This window comes from Ursus americanus, chromosome 18 (assembly GCF_024610735.1).
Source record: "Ursus americanus isolate L20-20 chromosome 18, mUrsAme1.1.p, whole genome shotgun sequence".
In the NCBI taxonomy this organism is placed as follows: domain Eukaryota; kingdom Metazoa; phylum Chordata; class Mammalia; order Carnivora; family Ursidae; genus Ursus; species Ursus americanus.
This window is the reverse complement of record NC_142144.1, coordinates 22582642-22598966: the sequence shown is the minus strand read 5'-3', so window position 1 is coordinate 22598966 and position 16325 is coordinate 22582642. Positions and strand designations below refer to the sequence as shown.

At 46.4% G+C, this 16325-nt stretch overlaps 1 protein-coding gene across 5 annotated transcripts in view; it reads left to right on the top strand.

Moving 5' to 3' along the window:
- PALM2AKAP2 (PALM2 and AKAP2 fusion) overlaps positions 1–16325 on the top strand; it is a 325838-nt gene that overhangs the window by 118392 nt on the left and 191121 nt on the right. For 3 of the 5 annotated variants that reach the window (XM_087869487.1, XM_045814778.2, XM_045814779.2), the window contains exons 4-6: positions 1074–1188; positions 2044–2065; positions 7565–7666. In XM_087869487.1, the coding sequence (XP_087725613.1) occupies positions 1074–1188; positions 2044–2065; positions 7565–7666 (239 nt within the window). The remainder of the gene's footprint in view (positions 1–1073; positions 1189–2043; positions 2066–7564; positions 7667–16325) is intronic. The other 2 variants (XM_087869488.1, XM_045814780.2) reach the window with 1 other exon arrangement.

The window sequence follows — 16325 nt, the reverse complement described above, 5'->3', positions numbered from 1 at the left end:
CCTTAGGGCGGAGAACATCCATCCCTTCATAACCCTAAGGACATTGCTGCATGACAGTGCCACCCTAGTATGCCAACTTACTCGTGGTTAGCAAGGCAGCAACTCCGCGAGGTACTATAGAACCCATGTGGTAAGAGTTCAGCACCATGGTCAGGAGCAGGAGCTAGAGTTTGACTTCTGGCTTGAGTCCTTGCTTCAAGGCTCTGCAGCAATCAGCTAGCCCCTTAACCTTGCCAAGCCTTACTGGTCTCATCCATAAAATGGGGATTCCTTACTCAAAAGGTCATTGGGAAAGTTAGATAAAATCCACCGTGTGAATTCTTAGCTCGGTTCTTGGCACAGATTTGATGCTCAATAAAAGTTCACAGTTAATACGATCATTTCATTGAGAGAACAAGCTACTGAGAGCTCTCCCAGATTGTAACTGTTCTGGAATATTCCCAGAGTCTCCTGGCAGTGCCCAAATTTCCCTTTCAGAAAATACCTAGGATGGCCATGACAATTGAGACAATTCCAGAAGAAAGTTCAAGTTGTATCAGTTCCCCCCACCACCACTTTTCCCTTCTTGTGGGTGGAAGAGGATGAGCCACTGAGGGCGATGACAGCAGGCTTGCAAGGGTATTGGCCAGCAGCCTATGGCAACGTATTTCCTTTGAGTGAGATTAGCTCTTCATCCTTTAGAAGAACTGATAGAAGAACAGTTATTCTGAGATAACTGGGAGACTAGGAAGCTATTTTGCTTTGGCCATTATGCCCTATGCTGTGCAAAAATATCTACCCCCCAGATTAAGAATGGGCACATTAACAGAGTTCGTGGGGAGACACCAAAGCATATTGCAAAGCGGTGGCAGGAACTAGTGGCGGTCGCTCTGGGTTGTTTTCCTTTGCTCACTGTCTGCAGAGTGGCCTAGCTGAACGCGCAGGGTGCTCTGTGAGCTGAAACCGTCTGGCACCTCCACATTAGAACGTGAGACGGACACTGCCAGGAAGTCACCCCACAGGAAGGAGCTGCTCTCCGGCCCAGGGATGGCAGGACAATAAAGGACCTTGTTCTCTGTTTGTGTGTTTTTCAGGCTGGAGCAGGAAATACAAGCGCTAGAAAGTGAAGAGTCCCAGATATCTGCCAAAGAGCAAATCATCCTAGAGAAACTAAAGGAGACAGAAAAATCCTTTAAGGACTTTCAGAAGGTAAAGAAAACAAATGTGATGTCTCCAAATTATATCCACGGGGAAGTAAGCGCTCGCGAATTGGCACCAGTGGAGACGAGGCCCGTTGGTACCGATGAGAAGTTGAGCCCCACGCTTTGTGAAATGCCGTGCGGGTGTGCGAGGACCCGTGCTGTCTCTGACCCTGAGAGTGGCCTGTAGTCAGGTGTGGGACCACCTTGTCTGCGGGGAAGCACAGAGGAGAGAGCCTGTAAATCCACCCCATCTACGTATTGTCCAAGCCCTTTATATGCCTGGTTCCTGAAAAGTCATCTCCCCTTGGACTTCAGAATTCTAAAGCCAATTCTTATGAAGCAGATTAGACCTGCTCCTGGTGGCTTTAATTTAAGTCTTTCCTTTATAAAAAGGCCAGAGGCAAAACCATATCAAATGGATCTGAATTTCAAATACACGGAGTGTAAACATTATGGAAACAGATGGTGCCATGTAGCACAGAGAGAACCCGTAAAGCCCATAGGCTCTGCACATCTCAGCACCTTCCTTCCATTTTATCACCCAGGTACCCAGACCGAAGAAACAATCCAACCAAGTTAATTTTAAGATGGGATTTTCTGATGTCACTTCTCCAACATGGCTAAGGGTATTTGCTGGATAATCGACATAAATCCCTACTGGGAGAAATTCAGTATGAGGTGGGAATGATAGCATTTTCCCTTAAATTTCAGGATCCCAAACAAATTTCCCAGAAGAAACGAGAGCATGGGGTTTACCCATCACAGTCAAATTCTGGACCTGGGGGAGAGAGACGGGTTAAGTGGATGAGGGCTTGTCTCCCCACGTGTGTAGTGACGCTTTGCCCTGGTTTTGTTTTCACAGAGCTTCTCCAATGCGGATGGAGGTAAGTGGACGTGCTGTCTGCCCCCATTCTCTAGAAGAATCTTATCCTGGTCAGCTTAGTGGGTTTCACGATTACAGGCTCTCCGGGAGTTGCAACGTGTTGGTGTGTGAGGTCATCAGAAAGAAGGAGTGGCACTCCGTGCAGGGCACTGAAGCAGTATACGTCCCCAAGCTTGCCTGCCTCTCTTCTTCAAGGATGGTTTCTCGACTCACCGTTTTTAGCCTTATACAGTTGGCCTGGCTCCTTCCCTTCCCATTTGGTCCTCAAGGTTCCCTGTTTGGACCTTTCTTGAAAGGTGCTCCGCAAAGAGTGCTAACATCGGGACCAGGTCCCTGGTAAGATTGAGCCCATTTGTGGCTAGGACTCCAGGTCATGACACACATCAGAAGGCCATCGTCTGGTGTTACAGAAACCTTTCTAAGGCCTGTGTTTTTACTTGGAATCAGGAAACTGCCATTTCTCCAGCCTTCCAGGGTAACAAGGCTGGGCAGAACCCCCCTCCCTGTGTGGCAGAGTGGGTGGGAGCAGGGCCCTGGCTTCCTGACCCCATCCTGGCAGGAGCCGGCCTTGCTCTCTTCTCCCCTCCCTTCCTTGGCCCTGCCCTCCGCTCTCCTTCCCTGTGGCCATGGGGATGAACTTGCGGTTGTGTGCTTCTGGTCCTTCACCTTGCTCCCCTCACTTAAGCTACAAACTCACGAAAACCACTCCATTCCCACTTTCACTGTGGCCCTCAACTACACCTGCTTTAAAAGGCTAGGACTTGTCAGAAGGATCGGATGCCATCTGCTCTCCCGGTTCTTAAAAAGTCAACCTCCAAACTATGAAGATGATCACGAGCCAGAATGAAGGTTGGCATGAGTGTTTTCCCAATGTCATTTGCAAATATAAGGGCAAAGATTTAACAATGCAGAGATAGGCAATGTATTTTTCTGGATTAGTAAAGATATTTGCACTAAGGATAATTTTGACTTTAGCCAAAAAAAGTATTGTGTTATTTTATTTGGTGGGGGAAAGATGGTTTCCAGCAAATAAAAGGCAGGGGATCTGGATTTTGGGCCCCTGGGTGATGTTTGGGAAGGTAGTAAAGTAAACCTCATGTTCCCAGCACATGTGGGCAGGGACAAATCAGGGCCAAACCAGCAGGGGCTCCAGGGGGAGGACCTGTGACATTCTGGAGCCTTCTCTAGGGTGTGGCCAAATCAGGGCCCTAGTTCTGTGCTTTGGGGCTAGAGCATGGACTCAGGAGGTGGCCTTGCGTCTTTGGGGGAATCATGGGTGGCAGCATGGGAAGCATAGTGGGCTCCCTAGAGCTAGGGAAGACCTGAGGCAATGGTCGCCATCAGCAATCATGCAGTAAGCGTCAGGCTGGAGCGGGGCGGTGGGACATTGACCCATAGACACCTACATCCTGGAAGGGTGCACATCGACCTTTTGTGCTTTTTCTTCTTTTTTTTTTTTCCTCTTCTTTCTCAAACCAGAATCTTTCCTAGACTTTTCTCTATAATTGGGGAATGGAAGGAGCCTGAATGTCACATCTCTGTGGGGCATGGGGACTCACATAACCTATGACTCGTTAACAAGCGACATAGAAGCCACATTATAAACCCTTGCCACTCTGTCTTTCATTTGCAACCTGAACTTCTTTCATTTCCTCCTGCATCACTTCCCATGATTGGCATTCCTTCACCCGGCAGTTCATGGAAGGGGGAAGAAATCTGATTGTGACTAAAAAGAGCCTACAGAGAAAATTGCCCTGATGACTCTGTCCTCAGTCACTTTTTGACAGAGGTGACCTCGGGCTCAAGGAGGCAAACATCTTAGGGATCCCAAGAAATGGCCAAGGGAGGGTTTCTGTGGTCTTACCTGTCACCCTGGATTATGATTCCTGCCATCTCTGGTTATACCTAAGTCTGGGCGGACCTTTCCGTGGCACCACATCTACTGGCAAAGAAAGAAATTTGAAGGAGGGAACACATCCTTCCAAGAATGCTGTCGATGTTTAGCTCACACTGTGGTCTGAGAGTACGCCATCTGGTTAGGGACTCTGCAATGTCTGATTAGTTTCTCATTCTTTGGTTTCAAAGGCCCCTCAATATCAACGTTGCCAAGACCCTCTCAGAATCAACCACCTGTTGTTACTAAGAACTAATCCCAAAGTATTACAGAATAATCATGCCTTGAGAAGAATACCCCACTTCTGGAATGCTGATTACAGAATCCAAGGCAACTAGGACTATATAACTGTACAAGATGCTATAGTCAGCAAAAACATCCCTAGTTTAATGAGGTGCCAAGGAGATGGCTGCTGGTGACCCCACTTCAGGTCCCTGTGCACGTCACCCTATGCATGTCAGAGGCCATAAAGGTACAGCACGGCTAGGGCACCAGCGGCTTCGGATTGCATGGTAGTCCTGGCCATCAAGAGCCCCGTATTCCAATCTTGAGTAGAATTCCCTGGCAGTGCACATTCCGACCCCCCTCACTTCCTCCCACCCCATATACACACTTGTTCTATGGCAGTGTCTTCATCCGTTGGGTGGATTGTTTTCACTGCCTTAAACTGGCAGAATGTCTTGTGTAACTATAATTTCCATGTAGTATGGATCTTGTGCTAACTACTCTTTATGCACCGAGGAGCTGGGGTGAAACCGTTGGTCAGAACTGGCAAAGGAAACTGTTGTCCCAGGCCTGTCTCGCCCTTGCTGTCATCGTATACCGATCTTGGTTTCCATCCTGTCCCAGCCTGCAGTGGCCGGAAGCCGTCCCCATATCAGCCCCTTCATAGCCCTTGCTGGGAAATCTCAGTGTGTTTTCAGGTGCCCCGAAGTCCTGTGTTCCCGAGAGAGTTCATCCACTTTGTTTCTCTAGCTCTGGCTGTGCATGTCTGTCATAGCCACAGTAAATATTTCAGCAGTGCTGGGCTAACAAGGAGCATGCATCTTACATGTCTACCCTGGCAATGACCTTCTCTACCTTCTCTGGCCATAGACCACCCTGACTTTGGCAGGAAGAGGGCAGTTCACTGACTGAGGCCATGTGAAGAAATTCTTTCCATGGAAGCTTTGGAGGCCCTGTTGATTATTGCTGGCGTTGGTCTGTCGGCCCCCTCCCAGCTGCATAGCTTTGCGTTGACTACTTCATGCTATATTGAGGGGGCTGGCTGCCCGGTTCTCCTTCTGGAGCCCCACTCCTCCACACTCCCTCATCTTAGCCCGAGTATGTGGCCCCAGCCTTCTAAGAGCTGTAGTCCTCAAGCTTGTAGCCAGGGAACACAGGGGAGAGGGGACGTCACCCTCACCCACACTGGGCAGGGAGCTGCCTTCTGGGGGAGGCTGAGGCAGAAGCACTGGAATCCTGTGCTCTTTCTGATGCAGATGCCCGGGCCGGCAAGTGCTTTTGTTTCAGGCGATAAAAGTTTCAGTAGCAGAGATGCCCCAGAAACTGTATTTAGCATAGAATGTAGAGACACACGTGGGACCAGTCTTGAGTCCTCACCCGGTCTTCCTGGCTTGAACCTTCATCTCATTTGAATGCAGAAAGTCAGATTTACTGAGATCTCATTCGACAGATGTCTAGAAATCCTCAGGGAAAACTCAGAAGCTCTGCAAATCTGCTCTGGTCATCTCTTGCCCCTGTACGGTCTCTCTAATGCCATACTGCTGCTCAAATCTTCCCCTGGGCCGCTGTCAGCAGGCTGCCCCTACACCCTCAGGAGCAGCTCATCTCAAGCCTCTGCTGTCCTCTGCTTCTGCGTTGTATGGCTTTGGGGCCCAGCCTCTGCTCACAGCTCCCCACGATGAGAGTAACCTAAGTTCAGGAATAAGAGAGAATAATGTGCAACGTTAGACCTGAGGCCGCACACGGAACCCTTGACCCAAACCAAGCCCATCTTCAGGGGGTCCCACAGGCTGCCTCATGGCTGTCTCCCAATTCACCCACCATCATCTCAAAGGCCCAGTTTCCTTCCTTGCAGCAGAGGACCCTCAGCCATGTCTGCCCAATGCAGGGCCCCCCCTCTAACACACATAGGGCCCCAGAGAGAGATGGTCACTTTTGAACCTCACCATGGCCAAAGGCCTGCCTGCCTACTCCTCATTTCCTGTTCCTTCTCCCCCAGTGGTTGATATGGAAAAATCCATTCCCTTAGTGAAACTCCACCCCTCTCTCCCCGCCCCACAGAGTGTGTTCCTAAAAACATAACGGTCCAATATCAGCACATTCTGGATCGTTGACATTCACACGCGAGTCAGCAAATGGTCTAGTCAGTGCAGAACTGAGCTAATCCTCGTCCTCATTCTAATCTAGTGTTTGGGTCCTCTCCAGCATGAAATTTTAAAAAGAAAAAAGAACCTGACAGAACTAAGGCGCTTTCAATGGGGACACAGAGGATGGGACAGGTGTAAGAGTTGTGAAGGAGGTGGAGGCTAGGGGCTGACCCGGCATCAAGAGGGGGCGTTCGGGGTGCCGCCTGGGATCCTGGGTGAATTGTGGCACCAATGAGCTGAGATAGGGAGTACAGGAGAGTCAGGAGATGAGCACAGATGAGAGTTCCCCCTGGGACATGTTGAGTCTGAGGTGATTGGGAGAGATTCCGTGGAGATGTGCAGGAAGCAGCTCGATGATGTATCATCGAGGAGTGATTGGCATTCCAGGATTCTGAGACATGGTTCTGACATGAGGAAGGAATCACATCACATAGCTTTCTAGAATGTTCTTGCCTTCGCCTTCCCACTTCTTTCTGGGAGGATACACAGATTCTTCTCCTTGTCTCACCCCAGTGGTTTCCTCCTGTCTTCTGACACTTTGACATGCCTGCTGAGGTTCATGCCGGGAGGGTCTCACCTCCCTGAATGGGCTTGTCAGGCTATTTCTCCATGTGGGGCTGGTCTCCCAGCTTTGCTTGGCCACATTTCCTGCAACTGGGCTAATGGTGAATTCACTGGCTGTTGTTATTTGGAATCTCAGGATTCTCTGGCTAAACTACCAGCCTGAAGTCTTAAAATTGTGGAATAAATTCTGGAGTTTTGGGAGCTTTTTTTTTTTTTTATGCCTATAAAATAGCTCTTCTGAATGAATCAGGCACCCGAAGCTACATTTCCAGTTGGAATGAGCCCCAAGTCTATTTTTCAGTACTGTTGAAGGCATATTTGATGTCCCATGTTTGGTCAATACCACCAAGTTGATAATGGCTCTCATTAGCCCATCCCCCTTTCCCTCCTGAACTCATTGTACTCTTAGAATCTAGAGCTTTCTGATGAATCTTTTCATACATAGAGCAGTCCTGGGGCGTGAGCTCTCTGGCCAGGATCCCTCCGACCTCAGCTACTCTGCTGAATACCAGTCACTGGGCAAATGCTTGTCTTTGTTTACCTCGATCCTCTCGTTCAGTGGCCGCCTCCGCGGTCCATTATGTAGGGCAGACAAGCTGCTGTTTCGGCAGTGAACCCATTGGGCCTCCCGATACTGTGCCTAATTGTATTCCCTGTTCTCTGCTACCAGATGCAGTAAATTACATTTCCTCCCAGCTCCCCGACCTGCCAATCCTCTGTTCACGAACAGCAGAACCATCACCTGGGCAGGACGGGACTAGCAGAGAAGCTGGTAAGTCCTGGGGAGCAGTTTGGTTTTGATGCCAGGACTGGCCATGGGGCCTGCATTTCTCTGAGCTTTAATAATAAGGGATGCCCGAAGAGCCTTCCACAGGGGACCCTGTCCTCAGCCCAGCCTCAGACACAGAATTTGCGGTGGCCACTGAGTGCAGGCACTAGGTCCTGATGAGTAATTAAGGACTAAATAGGAGGGAATATTGAGAAAATCACAGAACGTTCCCCCCCTAACTTTAGTGGGGTCTGTCTCTCGTGTTTATGCATAGTCTTTATATCTGTCCTTATTCTCAAAGTTAATCTGTACTCTGCCTCCAGGGGTTTTTATTTTCTACATTGGAAATATACAAGATCAAATGAGCTATGATGGAAGCTGGGGGGAAATTATTTCCAAAGTGTATGAGTATGTTGACAAATCCTTTGGGAATCGAGCTGTGTGTATGTTATAAATATATATATTTCCAGGTCTTCCCATTTCTGGAATTATTTCTGAGCTACTGTGGTATATTTGAGGAGGGGTAACTAGCAATTTAAAGAATATATGTTTCTTGCTAATGTTTTTCACGATGGTGGGTTTTATAAAACAATACATTTATGAATAAAAAGTCTAGAGAGAGCTGTGCTTTGCTCTGTTCAATATGAATGTGCCTCAGAAATCAGAACTGGATGGACGCGAAAAATCAATCTCTAAGCCAATCTTTTTACTCGACACAGAAATGCACTGAGGGCCAGGGGGTCAAATAAAAAAATGAATTGCCGAGGTTGCACCGTTAGTGACAATGTAGGTGAATTCAAATAAGCATATCCGGTTATGTTTTACATAGTTTAGGTAAGTTTATGTCTAAAATAAATCACATAATGATACTTCTCATAAAACAAAATAATCATGGGATTTTAAGCCAGAAGAAATCATGTATATAGGCCAAACTGAATATTTTGTGAAGCAAATAGTTCCTCCTTCTATTACCTTGTACGTGCCGTAAAATGGCAAGTAAGTGTGGACGTGGTCGGCCCGTGCACTGACTGAATATCTACCGGGTGTCTCTGTAAACATCTCAGCGTGTTTCTTTTACTTACTGACTCACGAAGTTCTAGAGTGGGGTGGGACCTTAAGTGGTGTCTGGTCAAACGCTGGCCAGGTTCGTGTGTCCCTGGACCGAGAGAGCAGTTCTTGGAGCCTGTGGCTGTGTCGCTGAGGAATCACCGGCAGTGGCTTAAGCCGCAAGCTGTCATGTGCTCCGAGAGTCACACACCTTCTGCTTGTCATTAGCGACTTGGGTGCTGGTAGTTCCCAATAAGTGTGGGTAAACAGCTTCCCAGCCCCTCTCCAGGACATGTTCCTGGACCTTACAGGACATGTGATATGATCCAACTAATGGATCAGCTCCAGGAGAGGATAGGGACAGTGTGACAACTCATTTTTAAGGGGTATAAAAAGGGTTTGAGCAGCACTGATAGTCAATGAGTGTAACGTGCAAGAGCAAATAAAGTGTTAATGTGATCGTAGCGCTGGGTGGGCAGGAACACAGGCACTATTGCAACCTAGCACCCTTCATCGTTGAAGGTGCTGCAGAAACGTAATGATCCAATGGCAAATGCATTTTCTAGAAAGTATTATGTGATCAGAATCTTCAAAAATAAGTTTATGTGTACTTTTGTTTATTACTGAAGAACTAATTTGGATAGATGTATCTAACTGTGGAGATATATACATGCAGAGTTGTGGAAGGAATCACATTTGATGTGGTTAACTCCTTTGTCTAGACTGTTTTTGGAATGGGGTGTCCAGATTCATTATCAGTTACGCCAACAGTGACTACACAGAGTATGGGTAGCATACCAAATAATGGCACTCACCACTAGAATCCTTTCTCCAAGACATAATCCGTCTTGCTTTACAAACATCCTTTTGGAAATTTGCACAATCTCAGGGCCATGTTATTTTTTATTTTTTTAAAGATTTTATTTATTTATTTGAAAGAGAGAGAGTGCGCAGGAGGAGGAGCAGAGGGAGACGGACAAGCAGACTCCGTGCTGAGCGTGGAGCCTGATGCGGGGCTCGATTCCGGGACCCTGAGATCATGACCCGAGCTGAAATCAAGAGTCAGATGCTTAACCAACTCAGCCACCCAGGAGCTCCTTAGGGCCATTTCAATAAATGTCACTTGTTATTATTCAGTATTATGACAAATATTCTGATTGTTTGGAGTTTGGGTGGGTTAGGATTCTATATAAATGGGAATTTATTAAGCATCCTTGCTTTTAGAATTAGGAGGCATCTATTCTGATCAAACATGAAGCCAGGCTTTAGCAGCCCTGCAAACAGGTCCCCAGGCCACAGTCACACACCTCTGTGATTGGAGTTTCATGTCCCTCCAGGAGGCCCACACTGTCTAGTTGGTACTGACCATTGGGAATTCCTTCCTCTGATGTCTGCCTCCATCTTCCACCCATGAGTCCTTATTCTGCCCTCTGGAGCTGCTTGGAACAAACCTTCAGTTGACTTCACTTTAACTATTTGAAAATGACTGTCATTTTTGGTCTTTCCCAGATCCCTGCTCTGCATCCCCTTAACACCTACAGCCCCAGTCTTCGGCTGTCCCGAAATAGTAAGATTCCTTTGAGACACCCTCTGCCATCCTTGTCCCTCTTAACTGAACACTCCCCACTTTGTCTCTTGTCTCCGTGAAGTGCGGTGCTCAGAGCTGCTCCGCACACTCTGGGATGGGCTGATCTCCCCCTAGAGCAGAGCGAGAATCCGCCGACCATGTGACTCACTCTGCTGGTTCCATGGCCTTTCAGCTTCAGGTTCTAAAGTAAAGCCTCAGAGCCATTTGACATATGCCACTGCTCAGCCTCATTCCCTAGATCCAGTGTAGTCATTGTTCCAGAATCATTTCCACTGAAACATGTAGTCTGTTTTCCCTACTCGGGCACATACTGCTTCACCTGTTTGGAGAACCTACAAAATTCTTTACTTCATCCCAAAAGGCAGAAGTAAGAATGAGCTATGCGCCTTTCTGCCCTTTGTAGACTTGATGTGACTGTTGAATTGCTTCTTGATAGATTGTTCCTTGTAAGTGTCAGGGCCCCATGGGGTCACCGAGGAGCATCTGTGAAAGGTGGGGCGGGGAATGGTGTAAGGGGATTTGGTAGTCAGGGCTCAGGTGTTCTCTCCCATTTCAGACATGGCAGCTCCTCTGTCCTCGGATTTATCTATTGTATTTCTGCATCAGATTTCCATCTGAATAAAGGGTTTCACAGTTTTGAAAATAGAAAACTCTCTTCTCTATTGTTGGGATTTTTATAGCTATTGACTGTAGCACCTCACAGCCTCGCTTTTCTTCTCAATTTAGTATCATCTCAGATCTGAAAAGCAAGCTTCCATTCTTTTTCATCATTTCATTGGTGAAAACATTGCACAGTTGGAACCAAAGTCAGAGGCGTGTGACACACGTTTGGGGTCTCCTGGCCCTTGAGAACCCTAAACAGGTACCTGGGGGACATGGTCATTTAATAAGTAGCAAGTTCTGGCAATTGTCTTGACACCCGAGGAATATAAGGGACTTGGTGATGATCCAGATGTGCTGTATCTCTGGCTTTGCCTAAATTGCCTGAAAAACTTGAACAAAAAGAAAATGGAATTCATCTGTACACCTTCTGCCTGATGCATCCTTCCTGCTTTCTAGTGGTCTCTGTTCTTTGAAAATGAGCTTTAGAAGTTAGCCAGCCAAGATGTCGAGTGACTTCTACGTAGTTTATGTAACTCCTTCCTTCTCATTTTTTAAAATCAGAGCTTCAGGTGTCTTCTTCTAGCACCTTTCCCAGTGAACAAGATTCTTGAGACAAATTTATCAATAAGGGAGCCGATTCCTGGGTCCAAAGCCCTGAGAGCGTTTATATCCCTGGGTGCTTCATTATTTTCCGATCTTCTCCACTCATCCGGGCTTCACTTCCCTCTTAGTAATATTCTTTCTGGCACTTTTCAGACCGAAAACTGTCCTTCTTGACCAAGAAGGTGGAGGCAAAATCCGATTTGGGGAATTGGCTTTTGCTCTTGTTAGCCATGACATCACAGTTTTGCATACTTATTTCTGTTAGTGCTCAGGTGTCCTGAGAAAACAATTATTCCAAGAAATTTGTGATGACTGGTTTTTGAAGTTAGAGATTGCCTCACTGCTGGGAAGAGAGGGAAGATCCACTCTGAATTGATTTCCTCCCTTGCTTTGTGATGGCCATCACAGCCGCCAAGTTTGTATTTCCATCCTCAAGAGAAGGTGTGAGCATTTATGTATATGCGTGCCCATATGGCCAAAGGGAAACAGTTCATTGAATAAGCCAAGCATGTGCGTTCTTTCTCTTCCACATTCCAGGTGTGATGTCAGCTACTGGATGTTCGTTGTATGGCAGTAGTCTCACTTCTGGGTGACAGTCATGTTCGCGCTGTCTTCTGCCCTCCTCATGTACTTTATACGTCACTGGGTCACGAGCCACCCAGGCTGTGCACAGCACCAGAAGGTATCAAAGGTGTACCTTCGTACCAGTGGGAAGAGCAAGATCCAAAGATGGGGTGTCATCTGGATAGGAACTCAGACCCACCGTCTTCCCCCCTCTCCCTGACACCTCCCATCTTACTGACAGCTGACAGTGGCCTGTGTCATTTTATATTTTACATGTGGACCTTCAGCCTTACAGCTCCTGGCACTGATCACAGTGAGTCAAAGCAAGTGAGCTGATGGAAGCCGGAGCCAAGGGGTGTAACATGATTGAATTTTCCGTCCTCACGGAATGCAGTGCCTTGTTTGGTCTGCTCTTGACTGGATTCTAGAAGGGAATCACGTGGTTGGTCACCCTGCCCCTCACTTGTGTGAGGTGCTCTTGTTTCCTCTTCCCTCGGCCCCTTAGAGCCTGTCATATAGCTGCCTTCTCTCTACCGAAGCTGAAGGGGACAGGGAACAAGAGAGTACCTAGAGCCGTGGCAATAAGCTTGAACCGGCGTCGAGCGTTCTCTGCTGCTCAGGCCCACGTGTCTGGGCTCTGCAGGGTGCCAGCCGCCAGTAACTTCACCTCCTGCCCTCACCTGGTTTTTCGGCAAGTAGCTGTCCTAGGGGCCTCCCAGTCTCATCCCCACCTGGGTGTTTTCAGAACCTAGAGCCTAGGATCATCAATCCCCATTAGACTGCCTCTTGTTTCTTTAAAGGTTCTCCTTATTGGCCAGAGGGCTCTAGGGGAGCAGGGACCTAGTAAACCAAACACAGAGGCCCAGCATCAGAGCGCCAATTCCGTCATTCATTTGTACCCTTTTGCAGAAACTTACCATGTTGGTTCTTAGTCTTCATTCACATCATGAACATCTCCTCCCCTGTCTAGGTTCTTGGAAAGAATAGCAAAAATGTTTTATACATTCCCACCTTACTGTCATCTGTATGTCATGTTGGGAAATCAGTCATTAAATATATCCTTTTGTAAAAATATACTTCCAGTTTTGTTATCCTGTCATTGGGACTTCCATCAGACTGCCTCCTTTCTTTCCTCTCTGCCTCCAGAAACTTCCTCAGTGGAGGAAATTTCACAGAGCTTTTCTCCACATACCTTCCTGTATGTCCATGGGGCTCTCTCAAAATCTCTTCCAGGGGCTTCCCAGAAAGCCCCCTCTCCTCAGCAGCACCCCTTCCTCACCTTTTTTCAGTAAGCTGAGCACGGGCCCCTCATTACTACACAGATTATAGAGTATCCCATGTGGCAAGGGGAAGCTTCCGGGAAGAGAAGGGAAGAGCAGGGAATATTTTTTGTGGTTAGACACGAGAGCATGACGTTAAGTGAGAGGCCTTTGGTAAACACTACTTGGCAGCAGTAAAAAGCAGGAGAGTTTTTTTAATGGTGTGCATGCATCAAAAATAAAATGCCGAATTTAAAATGTAAGTCTCGTTTTCCTACTGGTTCGTGTCCACCGTGCTTCACATTTGAAATATTATTGGCTGAGAACTAGAGCAAAATAAAAATGCTTATTCGTAAACAGCATGTTTAAGATAAATGTTCACACCTCCTGTGTGGGTTTCTGAATGTCTGATAACCTTCTCATATGTGTTTCCACGGAGTCTAAATACTGCCTACGTGTTAAGCAAGAGCTTCTCAGAGTGTTCGCTTAAGTACCCCTTCCTAGAGAGGAGAGTGGATTTAGACAGAGCGTGTGAGGCCAGACCCTGACGAAATCTGCTAAAAATCTGTTTCCTTTGAAGCCTTGTTTTATCTTGGAAAAAATATGGATGGATGTTATATTTTATGGCATAACATATTTAGGCTTATTTTATTAGCAAAATGTCTTAAGATGTTCTACTCTCATATTCTAGAAATATTGAAAGAACAGTGTACAATATGTAAATATAAATACTAATATGTCACCCTAATGAAACCATGACACATGTGGTTCAGTCCCAGAGCCGTGTCGCATTTAACAAAATACGGTTTAAAATCCCATACAAAAACAAAAACAAAAAAATGAAACATTAAAAAGGAAATCTGTTCTTTACCTACTTTTCCCGAAGGATATTAAAAGGACTCCAATTCATATCCCCGCCCCGAAGCACTTCTCACATTTCCTTTTCTTTACCCCCCGTGTCCCCGCCACCACCACAAAAATACTCTCTCTCTACCCATATCCCACGCAGCTTTTACGGTCTCTCTTCCTAGACTCCTTGTTTCTCAACTCTTTTCTGTGCATCTATTCGGCTGTTCTGGCACAGGACTCCTCCTCATCCTCCTTTCTGTCTTGTTTCTGATTCTGGGAACAGGCAAAGACAAAATGAGGGTTGGCGGTTAGGATGGTGGAGAGAGGAAAACTGGACCAACAATGACAGCATTCTCATTGGTGAGCAGAAGAAGAAGGAGGACATCTGTAAAGATTCCCATGTTAATCACTTGTCCCCAGTCACCTATGGATCTAAAACTAGAAGTGCTTTGTTCATAGTCTGTATTGATTACAGATCAATGTGTCATTTTGTTCACATATTACTGGATGCTTGGGGGGTGATTAGATATTATACCTGTAACTGGCAATCATTAGTATCATCCTTATTTATAAATATGTCCCGTGAGTATTTTAATAGTGATAGGACCTAATATTTTAACCCAAATCTGTGCTTTTTTAATGTAAGTGTAATATTTAAAGAACGGGCTTTGGAGTCCATGTACAATTTTAAATGCCTCTGCTATTTCTCTGGTGACACACTTGGTGGGAAATGAGGAAATAACCGAAACAAATATTTCTCTTGACGTCACCATCCTTGTGTGAGCCCATGTACTTCCATGACAAATATCGGTTGGCCTCTCACTGTGTCACTGAAGGAAACTCAAGATCTTTGTGCTGAATAAATGAAACTTTCAAAACGGACATGAGGAAAATCAAGCACTGGATCTGGCTTCACAATCTTTTTGGTGAAGTGTGAACTGTGAACAGACTGTATCTTGTTACCCAAGCAGATGGAATAGTATCATTGCTGTTTTTCTAACCAGTTCAAACATTAATTACTGTGTGTACATTTCATTGGTGTCATGTAATACCAAGTCTTTGCGACTAGATTAAGGCAACTGAAGTAGACTTTTCGATTAGCAGTATTTGTTTCACAGGAATTTGTGTATCAGGCACCGTGTATACAAAAGGCTCTAAGGTAGGTGCTGGTGGGGAGGGGAAATCGTAGAAAGATGTCAGGCAAAAAGTCAGCCTTTAGCGATCCTACAGATTCGTGGAACTAATAGGACATTCCCACAAATAAGTATACTACTGAGTGGAAAGTGTCACGTGCCTGCAGAAAGGTTTAGACGTGTTCAGAGAGCCTTAAGAAGAGAGAGAAGACTTAGAGATGGAAGGGTCAAGGAAACCTTCTGGAAGTGGGGCGACAGCTGACTGGGCATTGATGGATAGGTCATATTTGGATGGATAGAAACTCTCAAAAGAAGGCCAGTTCACGAGAAGGGAATTTTAAAAACAGGAAACGTTTAGGTGTGGGATGGTGTCATTTGTGCCAGAGAAAAGGGAAGCAGTTGAAAAGATCATTTCGATCTTCTTAACAGAGTTGGGGAGGGTGTAAATTATTCAGAAAGAGGTAGGGGCTCAAAGGCAATGATAACCAGAGATGTTCCCGTGGGAAAAGCAGGCTAGGCAGGGAGACACCAGGCAGGGAAGGGTGCTGAGTTCTGGAAATAATGCGAACGAAGTTTGCTATATTTGGAGTGTACATGGAATGAAAGGGGCTGAGGGACAAGCCTAGAAAGGAAGTTGCAGACAAATTCCCGAGAGGATTATATGCCAACCTAAGAAGTTTGGTGTTTATCCTATACAGACACAAGGAACCCACGTAGGGTTTGTGAAGAAGGTGCTATGAGCGGGATGGAGCACAGGCTAGCAGGGTCGGCAGACTTTTTCTATAAATGGCCTGATTGTAAATATTTCAGACATCACGGACCACATATGGTCTCTGTCACCTATTTGGGTTTTTTTTCTTTTTTCCTTTCCTCTTTCTTAAATTGCCTGCCCGCCCTTCCTTGATTCCTTCCTTCCATTTCCTTTTTATAATATTTTAAAAACAAGCCTGGGGCTACGTTTGCCCCTTGCTCTGAGAAGTGGCAGGAAGAACTGGGGCAAAGCGGTTGTGCGGAGA